Below are 18,277 nucleotides of genomic sequence, written 5' to 3'. Positions count from 1 at the left end.
TTCGAAACCTGCTGGAATTCCTGTAATGCTGCCCCATAAAAATGCTTGTCCCATCCTGGCAGCCCACAAGCACACTGGGATCGATGATATCCACAATTCCAAGGAAGCCAATGGGGAGGGACACGGTCTGGCTAAGCCACCCGTTAAAGCTGTTCCGATCACAAGCCTGGATCCCTCTGTCAAGAACGCCCAGGGCTGAGGAACCTGTCGAGCACTTTGGTCTTGGAAGCTAAGCTGGGTCAGCCCTGGTGGGTGTTTGGGTGGGAGACCAACCGGGAAGCCCAGGGATGCTCTGCAGAGGTGGGACATGACAGACTTCCTCTGAAAGCTGCTTGTGAATCCCTTGAGGAGTCTGCGTCTGCCTTGACAGCTGATGGGGAAGGTGGGTGATAAATACTGTAAACAAATAAATACTGGGCTCTGATTTAGGAATGCCGGCCTCCAGGTGGGACCTGGGGATTACAGTTCCCCTGGAGAAAAATGGCAGCCACTGGCAGTCTTCAAGCAAAGGTTGGATACACACTTTTCTTGGATGCTTTAGGATGCTTGGGGCTGATCCTGCGTTGAGCAGGGGGTTGGGCTAGATGGCCTGTATGGCCCCTTCCAACTCTATGATTCTATGACACTGTAGCCTTCTAAGGCTTCTTTCTTTCTTCTAACCCCTTTCCAAAGTCCACCCCCAAATCACCTGGCAGTTCCCAGCCCAGAGCTGCTAAACCTCACGAGGAGACCGTCTCTTCTGCAGACGTTGACTGCTGCTGCGACCCACAAGAATAAATTGGTGCTCCCTGGGCAATGGGAGGTCCGCCTGGCCTCAACCCAGGCCAGGGCTTTTTTGGTCCTGGCCCCGACCTGGTGGAATGAGCTCCCAGGAGAGCTGACGGCCCTGACAGAGCTTTCGCAGTTCCACAGGGCCTGCAAGATGGAGCTCTTCCGCCAGGTTTTTGGTTGAGGCTTGTGAACTTCTAGACAAACTGACTAAACACCATCTTGGCCCCCCCCATATATACCTCCACCTGGAGAAGCCAGGACATTCTGAGTGTTTGACTGTTTTAAAAGGTTTGAAATAAGTTTAACCATTATTTATATCATATTTATTGCATTGTTTTATGCTATGTTGGAGGCTGCCCAGACCTGGTAATGTTGAGAGGGGAGGGATATGTCGAATGAATGAATGAATGAATGAATGAATGAATGAATGAATGAATGAATGAATGAATGAATGAATGAATGAATGAATGAATGAAGTCCCTTTTTTTTGAAGTCTCTTGCATATATTGCCCTTGCACAAAAACCCTACGGATGAAGAGGGAAGTTTTGCATTTTGAAAATTTCAGGCTTTTGGGCTGTCTGGTTTGGAGATGACCTTCGTTGATCCAGAGCTGCATACCTCCACCCCTGCGGTGCTCCTCTTGGGGCTTCGGGCTTCGGACAGGCATTTGAAGGGGGTGCCCAGGAGACACACGGGGGTTGGCCCACAGCCCGCAGCGCACCTGCCTGTTTCTGAAAAAGAACTCGCCGGACAATTATGTTTTAATGACTTCAGGCACGACAGGAATGCCAGTCTGTGCCAACTGGTTTCAAGCCACGCTTCCTTTCTGCAGTGGCTTCCAAGACCGTTTCGGACAGAAACACGCACGCATCGCTGGCCGGCTGCTGGAAATCCCTCCTCCTGAAACAGGCTGAAAAGAACCACATTAAGGAAACCTCCTTGGATTATAGGGCCCCGTGTAAAGTGCCACCCAGTCGCTTGAGACTCATGGAGACCCAAAGAATTCAGCACCTCCCCAAATGCCTCCTCATGAACAGCCTCGTTTGGATCTTGCACACCAAGGGCCCCACCTTTCCTTCTTTTGCCCACGACAAGTGACGGTGACCATAGAGATGGTGGAAATGCCTAGAGTCTCACACAATGGAGCAATGTCACCTCCAGGTTCCTGGCAGGAAGTGACATCATGGCCTTGGTCAAGAGCCTTTTGCCACTCCCCTGAGCTCCAGCAGGTCGACAGAGAGGAGTGAGAGATCTTGCCAGGGGTGGGTTTTGCACTGGGAATCCGGCAATCCCAATTGTATCTGGCCAATCCAGCCGGATCCCAGCGGTGCCTTCCAACACGTCCTCTACTGCAAGAATCTTGGCCAATATCAAAACAGTGGGAGGAGTTACAAGAATGAACCCAAACTCCCACGAACACACAGGACGCTGCCTCACAGTGATTCAGACCCTGGGTCCATCAAGGCCAGTATTGTCTACTCAGGCTGACAGCAGCTCTCCAAAATCTCAGGCAGAAGTCTTTCGCATCACTTCCTGCGTGGTCCTTTCAAGTGGAGAAGGCGGGGATTGAACCCAGGACCTTCTGCATGCAAACAAGAGACCCTGCCACTGAGCCACAGCCCCATCCGTGACTGTCTTGAACACAGGAAGCTGCCTTCTATGGAATCTGTCCATCAAAGCCAGTATTGCCTACTCAGACTGGCAGCGCTCCCTGGGGTCTCAGAAAGAGAAGATGAAAAGGAGCTCATTTTTTTATACCTCGCCTTTCACTAAGAGGAATCCCAAAGTGGCTTAAAACCACCTTTCCCTTCCTCTCCCCACAACAGACGCCCTGGGAGGTTGGTGGGGCTGAGAGAGCTGTGACAGAACTGCTCTGTGATAAGAGCTCTAGGAGAAGTGTGACTTGCCCAGAGTCACCTAGGTGGGTGCATGGGGAGGAGTGAGGAATCAAACCCGGCTGTCCAGCTTATAGTCTGAATCACAACACCATGATGGCTTTCACATCACCTATGGCTCAATCTGTGTAATGCCAGGGATTGAACCTGGGGCCTTCTGCAAGCCAAGCAGAGGCTCTGCCCCTGAGTCAATCCCCGCTTGCCTCTCCACTCCATCACACTTGGCGGTTAATAAGCCTGCTGAAAGAGGAATCATCCCTAGGAGCCTGCCTAAAGGGGTTAGTTGGCCACAGGGACAAAACAGAGCCTCCAGTTGCAGACATAGTCTCTCTGAATTCATGATGCTGGTGGAGGGATCGCACTTTTGTGCTCAGCTGTGAAGCTTCTGTTCAGGATCTTGGAGACTGCAACACTGGGTAGGCCGTTGACCTCGTTCAGTAGTTATGGATGCCAACTCCGAGTTGGGAAATTCCTGAGGAATTCGGGCATGGAGTCTGAAAAGGGAGGGGTTTGGGGAAGGGAGGGAGCTCAGCACGGTCTAAGGTTCTATGGCCCACCTGACAAAACAAACATTTTCTTCCCAGGGCAAACTGATCTTCATTTTCTGAAGGTCAGTTGTAATTTCTGGAGATCTCCAGGCCCTGCCTGGAGACTGGCAACCCTGACTTTAACTAATAAAAAAAGAGAAGACCTGTTTTTTGTACCATGCTTTTTACTACCTGAGGGCATCTCAAAGTGATATACCTTCCTTTCCTCTCCCCACAACAGTCACCCTGTGAGGTAGGTGAGGCTGAGAGAGCTCTCAGAGAACTGTGACAGGATGTGGAGGAGAAGTGGGGCATCATAAACCTGTTCTCCAGATTACAGTCTCCACCATTAACCATTATGGCTTTCCCCAGAACAAGCCCCTTGAGAGATAGTGGGGCTGAGAAAGCTCTGAGAGAACTGTGACTGTCCGAAGGTGACCCAGCTGGCTGCACGGGGAGGAGTGGGGAACTCAAACCTGATTCTCCAGATTAGGAGCAGCCGCTCTCAACCGCTACATCAAACAAAACATATCCCAGTCGATTAAAAGGGGTATGCTTTTGAGAAAAGGCGATGAAGCAACAAACCAAAGACCCAGCAGATAGCACAAACCAGAAGGCAGGAGGATGAAGCATCAAGCTGCGTGCGAGACTCGTATTAGGGACGGTGCCTGCGGCCGACAGTACTCAGCCCCTCCTCCTTGGCTCATTGGGGGGCGGCCATGATGGCCAGTTCATGGGAGTTCAACGGGAGGCACCAGGGAGCCGGATCCTGGCTCTCGTCAAGAAAGAGCCTTTGTCTTTGGCAGGAAGTCCACCCTCGTTACCCCCTCGCCCAGCTCATTAAACACAGAGGAAAAGGCATTGTGGAGAAGTTGGATGTACCAAGGACACCCAGCCGGCTGCTCCAGCAAAGGCCCCTCTTGGATAAAGGCCTTCCTCCGGATGTGCTTTTTAGAAAAGAAAATGGAATTAATGCAAAAGAAATTCCGTGTAAACCTCCGGAAGAAGTTCCTGACAGTTAGAGGGGTTTCTCAGCGGAACAGGCTTCCTCGGGGGGGGGGGGGTGATTTTTGAACAGAGGCTGGAGAGCCATCAGACTGATTCTGTGAAGGTTCAAGGGGGTGGCAGGTGACAGTGGGTGAGCGAGATGGTTGTGAGTGTCCTGCATAGGGCAGGGGGTTGGACTAGATGACACAGGAGGTCCCTTCCAGGGAAGAGCAGAGCAAGCGTTTTCTTCTGACATACTTAAGAGCTTCCCTGAGGAGGAGATGTCTTGATTAGATATCTGGGCACTGAGGACACACTGGGTGGCTCCACCTGTTCCCTTTCTCCTGGGGAGAACCCTGGTGAATGTGGAAGACCGGTCTGGGTCCGGGAGAGAAGAGACAGGGAGCATGCTTCCCACTCTGTGACAGAAGGGATTGGTCCCAATGGTGGACCCGAGGGCCTGTGGGCTTGGGCCGGTTTTTGACACAGAGTGTTGGACAAGGTGGGACATTGGCCTGATCCCACATGATTTCTCAACATCTTACGTCTGGGGCTCTGACACTCCATCTTCTTGGTGCTTTGGAGGGCAGGACAGCGGGATGACCTCTGGAGTTCTGACCCCATTGGTGGACCTCCTGCTGCCACTGCATTTGGCCCACTTTGTGAGACGGAGTGTTGGACTGGATGGGCCATTGCCTTGATCCAATATGGCTTCTCTAAGGTTCTTATGTCTGGGGCAATGCCTGGTGGGCCTCCTGATGGCTGCAGGGTTTTGGCCCCTGTGTGACACAGAGTGTTGGACTGGAGGGAGCATTGTCCTGATCCAGTATGGCTTCTCTTAGATTTGTATGTCAGGGGCAGTGATGCTCTGTCATCTTGGTCTTTAGGGAAGGGCAACAGTGGGAGGGCTTCTGGAGTCCTGGTCCCATGGGTGGGCTTTGGCCCCTGTGTGACCCACAGGGTTGGACTCGATGGCCCACTGGCTTCTCTTCCGTTCTTGGGACGAAGGGAGCTTGAACTCTTGGAAGGTCCAACCTGGAAAATGTGCTGCTCTCTCTGGTGCTCCTGGGGTTGAGTCCCCCTCCTGGGGGAAAGAGCAGAGTACTTCCAATGAGACGGGAGAACCCTTGTGAGACACCCCCAACCCTGCTCTTTTGCTCTTCCCCTGTCTCTGGGGGAGTCATCAGGGACTGAAGGGGCTGGTGGGGTCGTTTGAACAGTGGCTTCAAAAGGGCTTCAGCAACCCGCCCCATCCTGCACCTTAAGGGCCCAGGCCGTTTATTTATTTGTTACTACGTTTTTAATTTAAACCCCGCCTCTCACGACAATGTCGCCTCGAGGCGGCTTACAGAATAAAACCATAAATCAGTATATCCCATAAAATCCCATTAAAACAACAATAACATTGATCACGACATCCCACAGTTAGAAGATGGCGGTAGATGATAAACTCCCCAACCCAACTCTGCTGATCCCAAACAAGGACCAATGTCCTGCTCTTAATTATAACTGGAATGCTCAGATAGGGCGGGACCCCCAGATCAAAACGCAGGTCAACCTTCCCTGGCCTCAGCCGAATGCCTGGCAGAAGCGCTCCGTCTTGCAGGCCCTGTGGAACCTAGACAGCTCACTCCACCAGGTCGGGGCCAGGACTAAAAAGGCCCTGGCCCTGGTCGAGGCCAGGTGGATAATCCCGGGGTCCTGGGACAACCAGCACATTCCTACCCACAGGGCAGAGAGCCCTGTGAGGCTTTTAAGCGGATAAATGGTCCCTCAGGTAGGCAGGACCCAGGCCACAAAGAACGTGGGATCCCCATTTAGTTTGGACAGTGTTGGTTTTGCCAGCATCCTTCATTGCTCACGCAAGCTGTTTTCAGAGGGAGGGGAGGGTCCTTCCATGAGAAAAGGGGCTGCTCCAAACGAATCCAACTCCTGTAGGGAAAAGGGCACCACGGCAGACGCTTAGCTAATACAATAATCAGATTAACACGTTCTGCCAGCTCAGGCAAGTGGCGATGGGCCTGCTAGAAGCGCTTGTTTTGCATCGGCGTTGGCTCTATGCTGGAGCTTCAGTGGAACAGTGTTAAGGGGGCTACATCTAATTGGGGGGGGTATTAGGCACACCTTGAAAAAAGGCAGTTGTTCTGCAGCCCAGAGGGAGGTGGACATCTTTCATGCTCAGGGGTGATCACCGCAAGCCAATTAGCACATAGGAACAAGGTCAGTATTACATACTCAGACTGGCAGCTGCTCTCCTGAGTCTCAGCCGGAGGTCTTCCAGTTTTGGGTAGGGGCTAAGAGCGGCAGTCTCTAATTTGGAAAACCGGGTTTGCTTCCCCCCTCCTCCTCCACATGCAGCCAGCTGGGTGACCTTGGGCCAGTCCCAGTTCTCTCAGAGCTCTCTTAGCCCCACCTACCTTGCAGGGTGTCTGCAATGGGGAGAGGAAGGGAAAGTGATTGTAAGCTTCTTGGAGACTCCTTTGGGTGGTAAAAAGCAGGGTACCGAAAAACAAACAAACACAGCTCTTCTTCCACATCACCTGCTGCCCCGTCCCTTCAGCTAGAGATGCCGGGGATTGAACCGGGGACCTCCTGCATGCCAGGCAGAGATGCTTCTGCTGAGCCATAACCCCTCAGAGCAGCGGAGAGTCGGTGTCCTAATCTCCTCTGTCAAAGTTTTTACTTGGCCCTGGAGCATAGAGGCAAGAGGCGTTTGCGTGGGAGGTATAGAAGCCTCTCCGGTCCCTGACTCCCAACCCCAAAAGAACTTTTCACTGCAACCCACAGCTGTGCAGAGGGAGGGGAGGTTGGATCAGGAAGAATCATAGAATCATAGAGTTGGAAGGGGCCATGCAGGCCATCTAGTCCAACCCCCTGCTCAACGCAGGATCAGCCCAAAGCATCCTAAAGCATCCAAGAAAAGTGTGTATCCAACCTTTGCTTGAAGACTGCCAGTGAGGGGGAGCTCACCACCTCCTTGAGCCTTGAGCCTGCCCTCCCCCGGGTTCAGGGAAGGAGTTGTGAACAGTGTCCCACTGCCAGAGGGGTCACTGTGTGACTCAGTGACATATGTTTCCATTCTCCGCGGTTATCTCACCATCTGCAGTCTGCATCCCTGCCTCCTATTTGGATGGGAGACCTCCGAGGATGAGGGTGGCAGTTCCTCCAGGGAACACTGGGGGTCCTGACATGGAGGCAGGCCATGGCAAAGCTCCTCCGAACCTCCCTTGCCCGGCTGCCAAACAATCCTCAGATCTCCAGGCTATATATACTACACAAGCCGTATATGATCCATAATACTATTTCCTCACAATTCCCAATTTAAATAAATCACAAATTTAAAGAGCTTTCTGTTTTTAAAAAAGCTAGGTTTCAGTCCAGTAATGATCATCGTAATTGTTTAATTTTTACTTTGGAGACCAACGAGATTTTCAGAGCCTGAGCTTTGGAGAATCAAAGCGCCCTTTAAAAAAAATAAATTTCACTTCACAGTGATGGGAAAGGATGGTAAGTCACAGCCGACTAACGGCACCTTGCAAGGTTTGCAGAGCAGCTGATATTCAGGGAACGTTGGCCATTGGCTGCCTCTGGGGAGCAACTGGGACTTACTTGGGGGTCTCTCAGCCAAGTGCTGGTCAGGACTGACCCTGATTAGCAGCCAAAATGAGATTGGGATAGCCAGGACTCGCTTAGTCCATATCTGGGTGGGTCACTGTGCCCGCCTGAAGCAGCAGACAAAACTCTGGTGCCACATTTAAGACCGGCTAAGTTTTATTGTGGTTATAAGCTTTGGAAAAGAACTGAGCGTGCAGACAAAAGCTTCTGCCGTGAATTAAACTTTGCTGGTCTTAAAGGTGCTGCCAGACTCAAAATTTGGTCTTTTAATCCTGGTCTGTAAATTCAGAACAGGCGATAACGTTGCAAAATGCAGGGGGCGGCAAGAGTCAGGCGCTTTCACACAAAGACGACAACAGCTGGATTGTTGTACTCCATTTTTCTTTACCTGGAAGATCTCCGAGCGGCTTACCATCGCCTTCCCTGTGGGGTAGGGAGGTGGGCCTCAGAGAGCTCTGATCCAACGGCACTGCAAGAACAACTCTAACAGGACTGTGACTAGCCTGAGGTCGCCCACCTGGCTGCGTGTGGAGGAGCGGGGACTCAAAGCTTGCTAGATTAGAAGCTGCCCGCTGCTCATAACCACGCTGGCTCCCTCTCCAAGGAAACAAGAAGATGCGTCTCGGTCTCCCTCTGCCTGCTGTGCTGAGTTTCCTGGGGGAGGAGGAGTTTCGGTATGGCTGCAAACACACCTGCATTCCAGAGCAGCAGCAGCAGCATTTCAGGAGGCAGGGCCCTTCCGCCAGATGCCCCGGTGTCCTCCTTCTTGGGCGCACTCCCCTGTCAAGAGGCAGAAAGGAGTCAGTCCAGAACAACGGGTTCCTGGCGGCGCTCTTGCTTCAGGAAGCGGACGTGTCTTCACACCCACATCTGCATGGCACATCACATCTGCTCCACCCTGCTCCTTCCAATCCAGGAAACTGCGTTTGCGCCGCTCACCGTGAAAGAGTCAACTTCAGTCCCGGCCACCTCCAAACTGGGCCTCGGAAGTACCAAGTGATTTATGCGGCAGGGAGAAACAGGAAGGCTGAATGTCAAGTTTCCCAGCATGATCTCCGCTCCCCCCTGACTCCCAACCACGAACAAAAGAACACGGGAGAGTCAAAAGACGGAGACCGGGGGGGGGGGGTGTCTTTCGAGTCTGGGATTGGGTGGGTTAAATCAACGTAATGTATTTGCACCAGCACACCAAGGCTCCTCATAATCTTATCAGTACTTTCTTAAAGGGCTGAATATGGAGTCAGCCAGGTCCGCCTACAGCAGTGCTCCCCAGCCAGCTTAGTGCAGAGAGTGGTTAGGAGTGCGGACTTCTAATCTGGTGAACCGGGTTTGATTCCACGCTCCCCCACATGCAGCCAGCTGGGTGACCTTCGGCTGGCCACGGCACTGATAAAGCTGTTCAGACCGAGCAGTAATATCAAGGCTCTCTCAGCCTCACCTCCCACACTGAAGTAGGAGTCTCAAAGCAGCTTACATTCGCCTTCCCTTTCCTCTCCCCACAACACACACCCTGTGAGGGAGGGGAGGCTGAGAGAGCCCTGAGATTACTGAAGAAGAAGATTCTCATATACTGCTTTTCTCTACCCGAAGCAGGCTCAAAGCGGCTTACAGTCGCCTTCCCTTCCCTTCCCCCACAACAGACACCCTGTGGGGTGGGTGAGGCTGAGAGAGCCATGAGATTACTGAAGGAGAAGAAGATTTGGTTCTTATATGCTGCTTTTCTCTACCCGAAGGAGGCTCAAAGCGGCTTCCAATCGCCTTCCCTTTCCTCTCCCCACAACAGACACCCTGTGGGGTGGGTGAGGCTGAGAGAGCCCTGATATTCCTGCTCGGTCAGAACAGCTTTATCAGTGCTGTGACTAGCCCAAGGTCACCCAGCTGGCTGCATGTGGGGGAGGAGTGGGAATCAAACCCGGCTGCCAGATTAGACTTGCACACTCCTAACCACGACACCAAGCTGGCCAAACTGACAAATAAATTGAAGAGAAGCTGTGGGCCCTTCTTCCCTCTCAAGAGGTCGAAGCCAGTCCTGAAAAACTTGAGCCCACCTGGCTACTGCCCTATCAGCAGAGGCATAAGTGGGAACCGGCTGCACTCCTGGGCAACGTTGGTTTTTCATCTCGACTTTTTGCAAAACCAAATAATTGGAGATTCATTTGAGTCCATCCATACAAAGCCCTGTCATCAGCGGAACATGGAAGCCCAGCGGAAGCACGGACGCAGTGCGGCGGCCTGCAGCCTACATGGCACTGCAATGCTGGATCCCCATCCATGACAGGGGCGGCCAGAGAAAAAGCTGCGTGGCCTGAATAAGGGGACACCGACCCCACAAGATGCCACAAGAGCTCCAAAAACAGCCACTAATCCAGCCTTTCTCAACTTTTTTAACATTGAGAAACCCCTGAAATATTTTTCAGGCATCGAAAATCCCCCGAAGTGTCACGGTCATGCAGAATATGGCTGGGAAGCAGAGCTGTGGACACGCCCACCCAAGGCCCCTCCCCTTCCCATCCCCTCCAGGCCTACCATTGGCCCTTTGGGGAGGGGCGGGCAGATGAACATGACCGTAGGTGGTCATATCACGTAATAAATGTTTAACATTAATTCACTCCCATCCATTCAGGAATCCTTCCTAAGGTTTTGTGAAACCCTGGTTGAGAAAGCGTGTATTAGTCCAATAACGAACTTAATGCCTTAATACATTCCAGTCAAAAACGACCCACCATATTTAGGAGGAATTCTCAGAAGCGCCCTTATCCTTTCTTCCCTGCAGCGTCAGACGGCGTCACGGGCAAATACAGAACCTCCAGCCACCAGATTTTCAAAAAATTCAGTTCCCAACAGACCATGTGCACACCTGACCGAAAGCCATCAAGCGTCGCGTCATTATTCCTCGTGAAATTGGATGGGCTTGCGTGCACAAACGGGCCCTAAGCGGCCAGCCCAACGTGGCATTGTCAGCAGTACAATAAGTTGTTTTTTAAAAGCAACCTTGTGAAGTGACCGTTTCCTGTTCTGAGCAGTTCTTATCTCGGAAGCTGTGCAGTTCAGCACAGCATTCTCTCTCGTGCACATCAAGCTCAAATTATAGGCAGGTCTTAAGTAAACGAACATAGCAAACTGATTTTCAAGAAGCAAAACATATAACACTGCGACTGTACTGTATAATTGTTCCCACCCTCCAAAAATGCTCTGGAGTTCATCCGACTGAGCATCACATGTCTTTTCAGCGTTTATGTATAATCACTGGTAGGGAGCACAAAATAAATATGGGGAAAGACTATTAACAAATCAGTTTTTCAACTGAGAGGACAATGTACTAGAAATTGTTTGTGCATGAAGAGTTGGTTTTTATACCCTGCTTTTCACTGCCCGGAGGAATTTCAAAGCGGCTTATAATCACCTTCCCTTCCTCGCCTTACAACTGACACCCAGTTGAGGCTGAAAGCCTTGAGGTTACTGCTCTGTGAGAACAGCTCTATCAGGATTGTGACAAGCCCAAGGTCACTCAGCTGGCTGCACATGGAGGAGGAGCAGGGAATCAAACCCAGCTTTCCAGATTAGCAAGCTGCCGCGCCTAACCACCACACCAAGCTGGGTATACTTTTTAAAATTTTGCGTTGATCCTTGATATCTTCACTTGGAGTACAGAATCGATTAACAAAATAGTCATATTTCTAAAAATCAAGTACTCCTGTCAGCTGAGCCAACCTATTTAGAACATTTCTACTGATTTTTACATAAGGGAAGCTGCAAGAGTTTTTATGTGGAGGGGCTGTAAGCTTAGTGGTGGAGCATCTGTTGGCCTGCAGAAAGCTCACAGGTTCAATCCCCGGCATCTCCAGTTTTAAACAACCTGGCAATAGGTGATAAGACCTCAGCCAGGGACCTTAGAAAGCTGCTGCCAGTCTGAGTGGACAATACTGACCTTGATGGACCGATGCTCCGATTTAATAGAAGGCAGCTTTATGTAGACGCATGCCTTGAGGCTGGTTTTAGAACTCACGTAAAGCACTTCAGTAGTTGTCAAGCTGAAGGGCCTCACCAAACAAATCATAATCCTCCATTTCATCTTCAGCTCATACTTATTTGCATAGGTCTCCCACACCTTTAATCTTGAGCAAGAACCTACATTGGACTCCAGTCATAGAATCATAGAGTGGGAAAGGCCCTCCTGTGTCATCTAGTCGAACCCCCTGCACTATGCAGGACACTCCCAACCCTCTCGCTCACCCACTGTCACCTGCCACCCCCTTGAGCCTTCACAGAATCAGCCTCTCAGTCAGATGGCTCTCCAGCCTGTTTAAAAATCTCCGAAGATGGAGAACCCACCACCTCTCGAGGAAGCCTGTTCCACTGAGAAACCGCTCTAACTATCAGGAACTTCTTCCGGAGGTTTAGACGGAATTTAGAATCACAGAATCATAGAGTTGGAGGGGACCTCCTGGGTCATCTAGTCCAACCCCCTGCACTATGCAGGACACTCATATCCTAATCGCTCATCCACTGTCACCTGCCACCCCCTTGAACCTGCACAGAATCAGCCTCCCCGTCAGATGGCTCTCCAGCCTCTGCTTAGAAATCTCCCAAGATGGAGAACCCCCCACCTCCCGAGGAAGCCTGTTCCACTGAGTCATGAAGGACCGCCGTTCTGGGCACGTACACCCTCAAGTGCAACATGGCACGGATCGCCCTGCAGGTACCCATTTCTACACGCTTACAGGAACAGCTCAGAAACGGAACTGTGCTTCTGTTGCCTTCTGGTAGCAGAATCCACTCAGTGGTTTCTTTCTTTTGCAGCCTCTTTCTGCTCTTTCCATCTCAAAATCCCGACGGTCTTCACTCAGCAGCACTCCTACTCCTTTTCATTGTCTTTCATCTTTTATTTCTGAAGCACGGCTTAAAGTACCAGGCTGCTGAACATATGAAGCTGCCTTACACTGAGTCCGACCACTGATGCATCAGGGTTAGCGCTATCTAGTCAGACTGATGGCGGATTCTGGGTCAAGCTCTTTCACGTCCGCTGCTACCCGATCCTTTTAGCTGGAGATGCTGAGGACCGAAGCTGGGACCTCCTGCATGCCACAGAGGCAGAACCCCTCCTATTGTTTAAATAGCTTCTCCCAATATGCCAGCTTGGTGCAGTGGTTAGCAGTGCGGACTTCTAATCTAGCGAGAAGGGTTTGATTCCATGCTCCTCCACCACATGCAACCAGCTGGGTGACCTTGGTCTTGCCACAGCACTGAGAAAGTTGTTCTGACCAAGCAGGAATCTCAGGGCTAGCTCAGCCCCACCCACCTCACGGGTGTCTGTTGCGGGGAGAGGAAAGGAAGGCAATTGTAAGCTGCTTTGACTCCTTCAGGTAGAGAAAAGTGGCATATAAGAACCAACTCTTCTTCTTTAGTAATATCAGAGCTCTCTCAGCCTCCCTCACAGGGTGTCTGTTGTGGGGAGAGGAAAGGGAAGGCGAATGGAAGCCACTTTGAGACTCCTTCAGGTAGAGAAAAGTGGCATATAAGAACCAACTCTTCTTCTTTAGTAATATCAGAGCTCTCTCAGCCTCCCTCACAGGGTGTCTGTTGTGGGGAGAGGAAAGGGAAGGCGAATGGAAGCCACTTTGAGACTCCTTCAGGTAGAGAAAAGTGGCATATAAGAACCAACTCTTCTTCTTCTTCTTCTTCGTCAGTAATCTCAGGGCTCTCTCAGCCTCCCCTCCCTCACAGGGTGTCTGTTGTGGGGAGAGGAAAGGGAAGGTGATTGGAAGCCGCTTTGAGACTCCTTCGGGTAGAGAAAAGCGACATAAGAACCAACATTTTTCCTTTTCTTTGAACACTCCATGATCCTTAAAACGGTGATCCATATAATTGGGTACATTTAATCAGAGAAAAGGATGTGGAATCAGAGGTTTTCTTGAATCAAACAAAAACATTTAGTTACATTTCAGCTAACGAGAAGTCCCCAATACCCTCCCTTCCATCAGGAAACATCCTTGTGACGGACTTTTCAGAAGCTACTAGAGGAAGGAGATGTCCAGAAACAGGAATCTGGTTATCCATTGTTCTCTTACATTCAATCATAACAGGAGAGCTGCACTGTATAATTGCTTTATTTTCGGCTTATTAGTTCTTTTACCAACACTACAACCATATTGTGAACACAAAAAAAAATCCTGTTTACTTTATTCAGGGAGATCACAGTCTACAGACTCATTCACTTATCAGACAAAGTTAACGCCATTCAAAAATGCATTCAGTTGCACTTTATAAGAGTCACATGAACATAGAAACTCAGATGTACTGAATCATTCTTTTTAAGGACTGGAAACCTTACAGATTGCATTTAATCTTGCAAGATGTAGAGAAATGTCTAAAGCCATTGTTTTGATCGCTATGTTGAGCCAGAATGACAATACCCTGGTTCTTTTTAAAAGGACATTTAAAATGATACCCTTTTATAACTTCTGCTGGGTAGAAAAAAATTCTTCGATGCATTTACCACACATTTCACTCGACTTCATGGTTTTCACCCAAACTGGAGACTTCTTTAAAAAAAAATCAAGTTTATTCTTTTTACCCACAAAACTGATATCCCCAGAATATTTTTTCGGTGTGGAAAAGAAGAAAAAAAGTACACCATTATGAATTCCACTAAACGCAGAAGATGTATGATGATTTGATTCTGCCCCTGGTTTATTGAAAAGGATTACAAGAAATTCAACACCAAAGGTAAAACCAGCCATGTTTTCACTGCAATTAAGATTTACAACAAAGTTTGAGAACCATTCACAGATCTTCAAGTTTTCCAGTTTAGGCAACTACTTTGTGCTTGGCTTTAGTTATTCCAGAAGAAAACGGTTAACTCCTTACAGGCTTTTTGTTTTGCATCACCACTCTTTATCAATGTTGCCCGGAAGAAAAATTAGTTTTTGAACACAGAATGTAGCAATTCTGTTCATTTCTTTTTTTGCAGACTTAAAAAGAAAAACTTTAGTAGAGCTATTTCTGAACAACGGCTGTATTTCTTATAATTAATTTAATTGTATTGCTCTGATCCTAATTTTAAGTAAACTTTCCCATTAGATTTGGGAGATTAAAGAAAGTTATAGGAGCTACCTTATAAGCGCATTCAGAACCAGAGCCCGAGTTAAATTTTCTGTTACACGACGCTAAGAATTCAGTTTTACCCCGATAAACATCTTTGGTACAAGCTCTAGAGTCGGCAATTTTAATAGCAAAATCAACACTGTAGAAGTGTAGGATAATGCCCCAATTTTAAACTTATACCCTTTAGAAAAAAGCAATTTTCTTCTGGTTTTGTAGCAATACATTCCTAAAATTCCTCAGATGAGTTTTACTCCTTGAGGAAATCTGAAATTAATCCTTAAGGCTGAATAAGAACCAGCTGCTTTACATTTACGCACCCAGTATGAATAATACTTGATTGGAACCATTTTTATGCTAACCTGAATTCACAATCATTTCCCCACCCGACCACGTAACAACTAAAAAAGAAAATCAGACGTATGTAAAAGCTGCAATATGGCAAAAGATGCCTGCCCTTGAAGAACGAAACCTGGCAGGTTTACATTCATAGTCGTTTGCTCTCTCTCTGTCCCACGCTCGTGAGCTACTCTTCCAAAGGGCTTTGTGAAACCAAGAGCACAATCCTCTGCAGTTGCACCCATCTGGGCCCATCAATTTCAGTGGGCTTAGAGTGGAGTAACAGCGCATGGGACTTGGGGGTTAAGGAGCCCAACACAGGTCAACTAAAGTAGTCCCAGAACAGAAGCTCAGAACTTGGCTGTTAACTACCTGAACAAACAGCTTTGCAGGAGGTGAAAGGGAGGGGGCTCCCAGACGCCAGTTTCTCAGCTAGTTCACCTAAGTTGATGAGGTCTGCAAGCCAAGATCACTCCACCCCTGGCTTTCAGTCTGATGATGTTGCAATGCGTTCTAAGAACGGCATATTCAAATCATGATATGGGAGAAGACACAGTTCCCAACACTGTTAAGGATGTGTCTGAGAAGCAAAGCAAAACCCTAAAAGTATTTCACTTTAGAAGCATTCAGACCAATTAGGATACTGCCATTTTATCTACTGTTATAAGACAGGAATAGTGTGTTTGCTTGTTTTTTTCTAGAAAAACCTTCACATGTCCCACAGTGATGCTTACAAATTATTGCTGTGTCTTATGGAAATAAAACATTTTGCACCAAGAGGAATGTAACTACTTAATATGGCAGCTGAAAAATTAACCTTACACTATAAAATACAGGAACTACAGGTTTGACAGCCGTCTTGTATCACCCTGCATGTGTTTGCTATTTAGAATGGAACCTTATTTGCACCCTTAATCATGCACAGTACTTGGCTCATAACTCTCTACAGCTAGCATTTTGTCATGGTTTTTGCATTAATCCACGTCGGGCTTAGTAAATACCAGGCCCGATAAGAAACCGCACACCTTTATCCCAAATGGTATCTTTCTAACTATCAATGACGATAAACAAGATCGTATCTTTATGCTCTTAATTACAAGTACACTTTTGCCGTAAAGAGAACAGAATGCAGTTTGTTCATAAACAATGGTTTGCAGTTTACTAGATAACAGAAACCTACCAACATATTCTGCAGGGATGCAAAAAGAAGCAAATCTACAGCCAATGATAATGGAGGGTGGGAAGTAGAATCAGAAAGCATGTATTAAAAAGTGATATCTCAGCCCCTGGACTCAAACAAATTAAGTCACACTAACAGGACCAGGGCTCTCTCAAGAGGGGAGAAATGCTATAACTCATGTCCTCCCTCCCTGCTAGAGGTCTGCCAGAGAAATTAGCGCTTGTGTTCATTCACAGTCGAAGACTAGAGCATTTTAACACCAAGCAAGAATTGTACTGAACGGGAGATCCAGTCAAGTGCGCAGAAGAGGGTGGTAACTGGAGGAAAGTTGAGCAATCATAATCCTACGGGTGCTTAATTTTGGAACATTTTAATATGAAGAATTCTTTTCTGTGAAGCCACAGTATTTATTCTCCCCCCCTCTGAACTCTCTTGAAGACTAATAGTGTTTCGATTAAGTAATCATTAGGATTTATAGTTAGACGTTAGCCATGTCAACCCTTCGTAGAGTCCGTCACCCGAGGTGGCGCAGGACGGCTGAACATACCAATTCCTATCCCTGATCCGAGTCAGGCCCAATTTCTCTTGGATCTCGTGCGGCTTCATGGCGTCGGGGAGGTCTTGCTTGTTGGCGAAGATCAGGATGATGGCGTCCCGCATCTCCCGGTCGTTGATGATGCGGTGCAGTTCCTGCCTGGCCTCGTCGATACGGTCCCTATCCGCGCAGTCCACCACGAAGATGAGGCCCTGCGTGCCCGTGTAGTAGTGCCGCCACAGCGGCCGGATCTTGTCCTGGCCCCCCACGTCCCACACGTTGAACTTGACGTTCTTGTACGTCACCGTCTCCACGTTGAAGCCCACGGTGGGGATGGTGGTGACCGCCTGGCCCAGCTTCAGCTTGTAGAGGATGGTGGTCTTGCCCGCCGCGTCCAGGCCCAGCATCAGGATCCGCATCTCCTTGTTGCCGAAGATCTTGGACAGCACCTTGCCCATGATGGCGGCCGGGGAGGCGCAGGCATCCACAGGGGGGCGGCAGCCGGAGACCCCTGGGAGGGCGTGGGGGTCCTATGGGCACCCCAAGAGGGCCCCACCTGCCTCCCCTCCAGAAAGGGCCCCACAGGGGTGAGCTGAGGCTGCCCCGAGGAGAGCGCAGGGAGACCAGCCCCGCCCACCGCGGGGGCGTGGCCTGTCGGGAGGGCGTGGCCTGCGGAAGGCGGTTGGTCGCGGCGGCGCCCCTCAGGCCCTGGCGCCCCCCGGCTTCCAACGGCTCTGCCTCGCGGGCGGCTGAGGGGAGCGAGAAGGGCGGCGGCCCGTCAGTCGGTCAGTCAGTCCGTCCCTCCGCCGAAGGCTCCGTCCGCGCCGCGGGAAAGGCGGTGGGTCGGCGGGCCTCCCCCACCCGCCGGGGTTACCTGCGTGGGCGCCGGGTCCGGTCCTCGCCCCTCGGCGGGGCTCTCCTGAGGCGGCCTCCCCGCCGGCCCGCCTCGCGTCTTCCCTCACGAAACTCCCCGGCTGGCTCACGGCGGCGGCCGGCTGCAGGGCGCATGCGCGGCCAGCTCGCCTGACGGGCTCCTGCGAAAGAGGCACCGCCCCGCGCGCCGAGGGGAGTGCGCACGCGCGCCGCTTTCCCTCCGGAGCGACGGGGAACGGGCCTGCGCAGTGGGAGGAGGGGACCGGCATTGCGCGTGCGTACTGAGCGGCGCCCGCGCGCCCGCCCCTGCTCGGCCCCGCCTCTCTGCCACGCCCTCGCCAGTCTCACAATCGCTCGCCTGTCGGGAGGCATGCGCGCGGAACCGCCGAGGCCAACTGCGCAAACGCAGGAAGAAAGGCTCTTTTTTTTTTTTTTTTTTTTTGCACGTGCGCG

The 18,277-nt window shown here is 50.3% G+C and overlaps 1 protein-coding gene across 1 annotated transcript; it reads right to left on the bottom strand.

Annotated features, from left to right (window-relative positions):
- Positions 1-13,885: 13,885 nt before the first annotated feature.
- On the bottom strand, positions 13,886-18,053 carry ARF6 (ARF GTPase 6). Its single transcript, XM_077324099.1, has one exon. The coding sequence runs from the start codon at positions 17,407-17,409 to the stop codon at positions 16,882-16,884; it is 528 nt and encodes a 175-aa protein (XP_077180214.1). The 5' UTR covers positions 17,410-18,053; the 3' UTR covers positions 13,886-16,881.
- Between the last annotated feature and the right edge of the window lie 224 nt (positions 18,054-18,277).

This window comes from Paroedura picta, chromosome 2, assembly GCF_049243985.1.
Source record: "Paroedura picta isolate Pp20150507F chromosome 2, Ppicta_v3.0, whole genome shotgun sequence".
In the NCBI taxonomy this organism is placed as follows: domain Eukaryota; kingdom Metazoa; phylum Chordata; class Lepidosauria; order Squamata; family Gekkonidae; genus Paroedura; species Paroedura picta.
This window is presented reverse-complemented; position numbering and strand designations above follow the sequence as displayed.

Bases quoted from the DNA above. Each gene is read 5' to 3' on its own strand.
- ARF6 (XM_077324099.1), bottom strand. From the start codon at position 17,409: ATGGGCAAGGTGCTGTCCAAGATCTTCGGCAACAAGGAGATGCGGATC.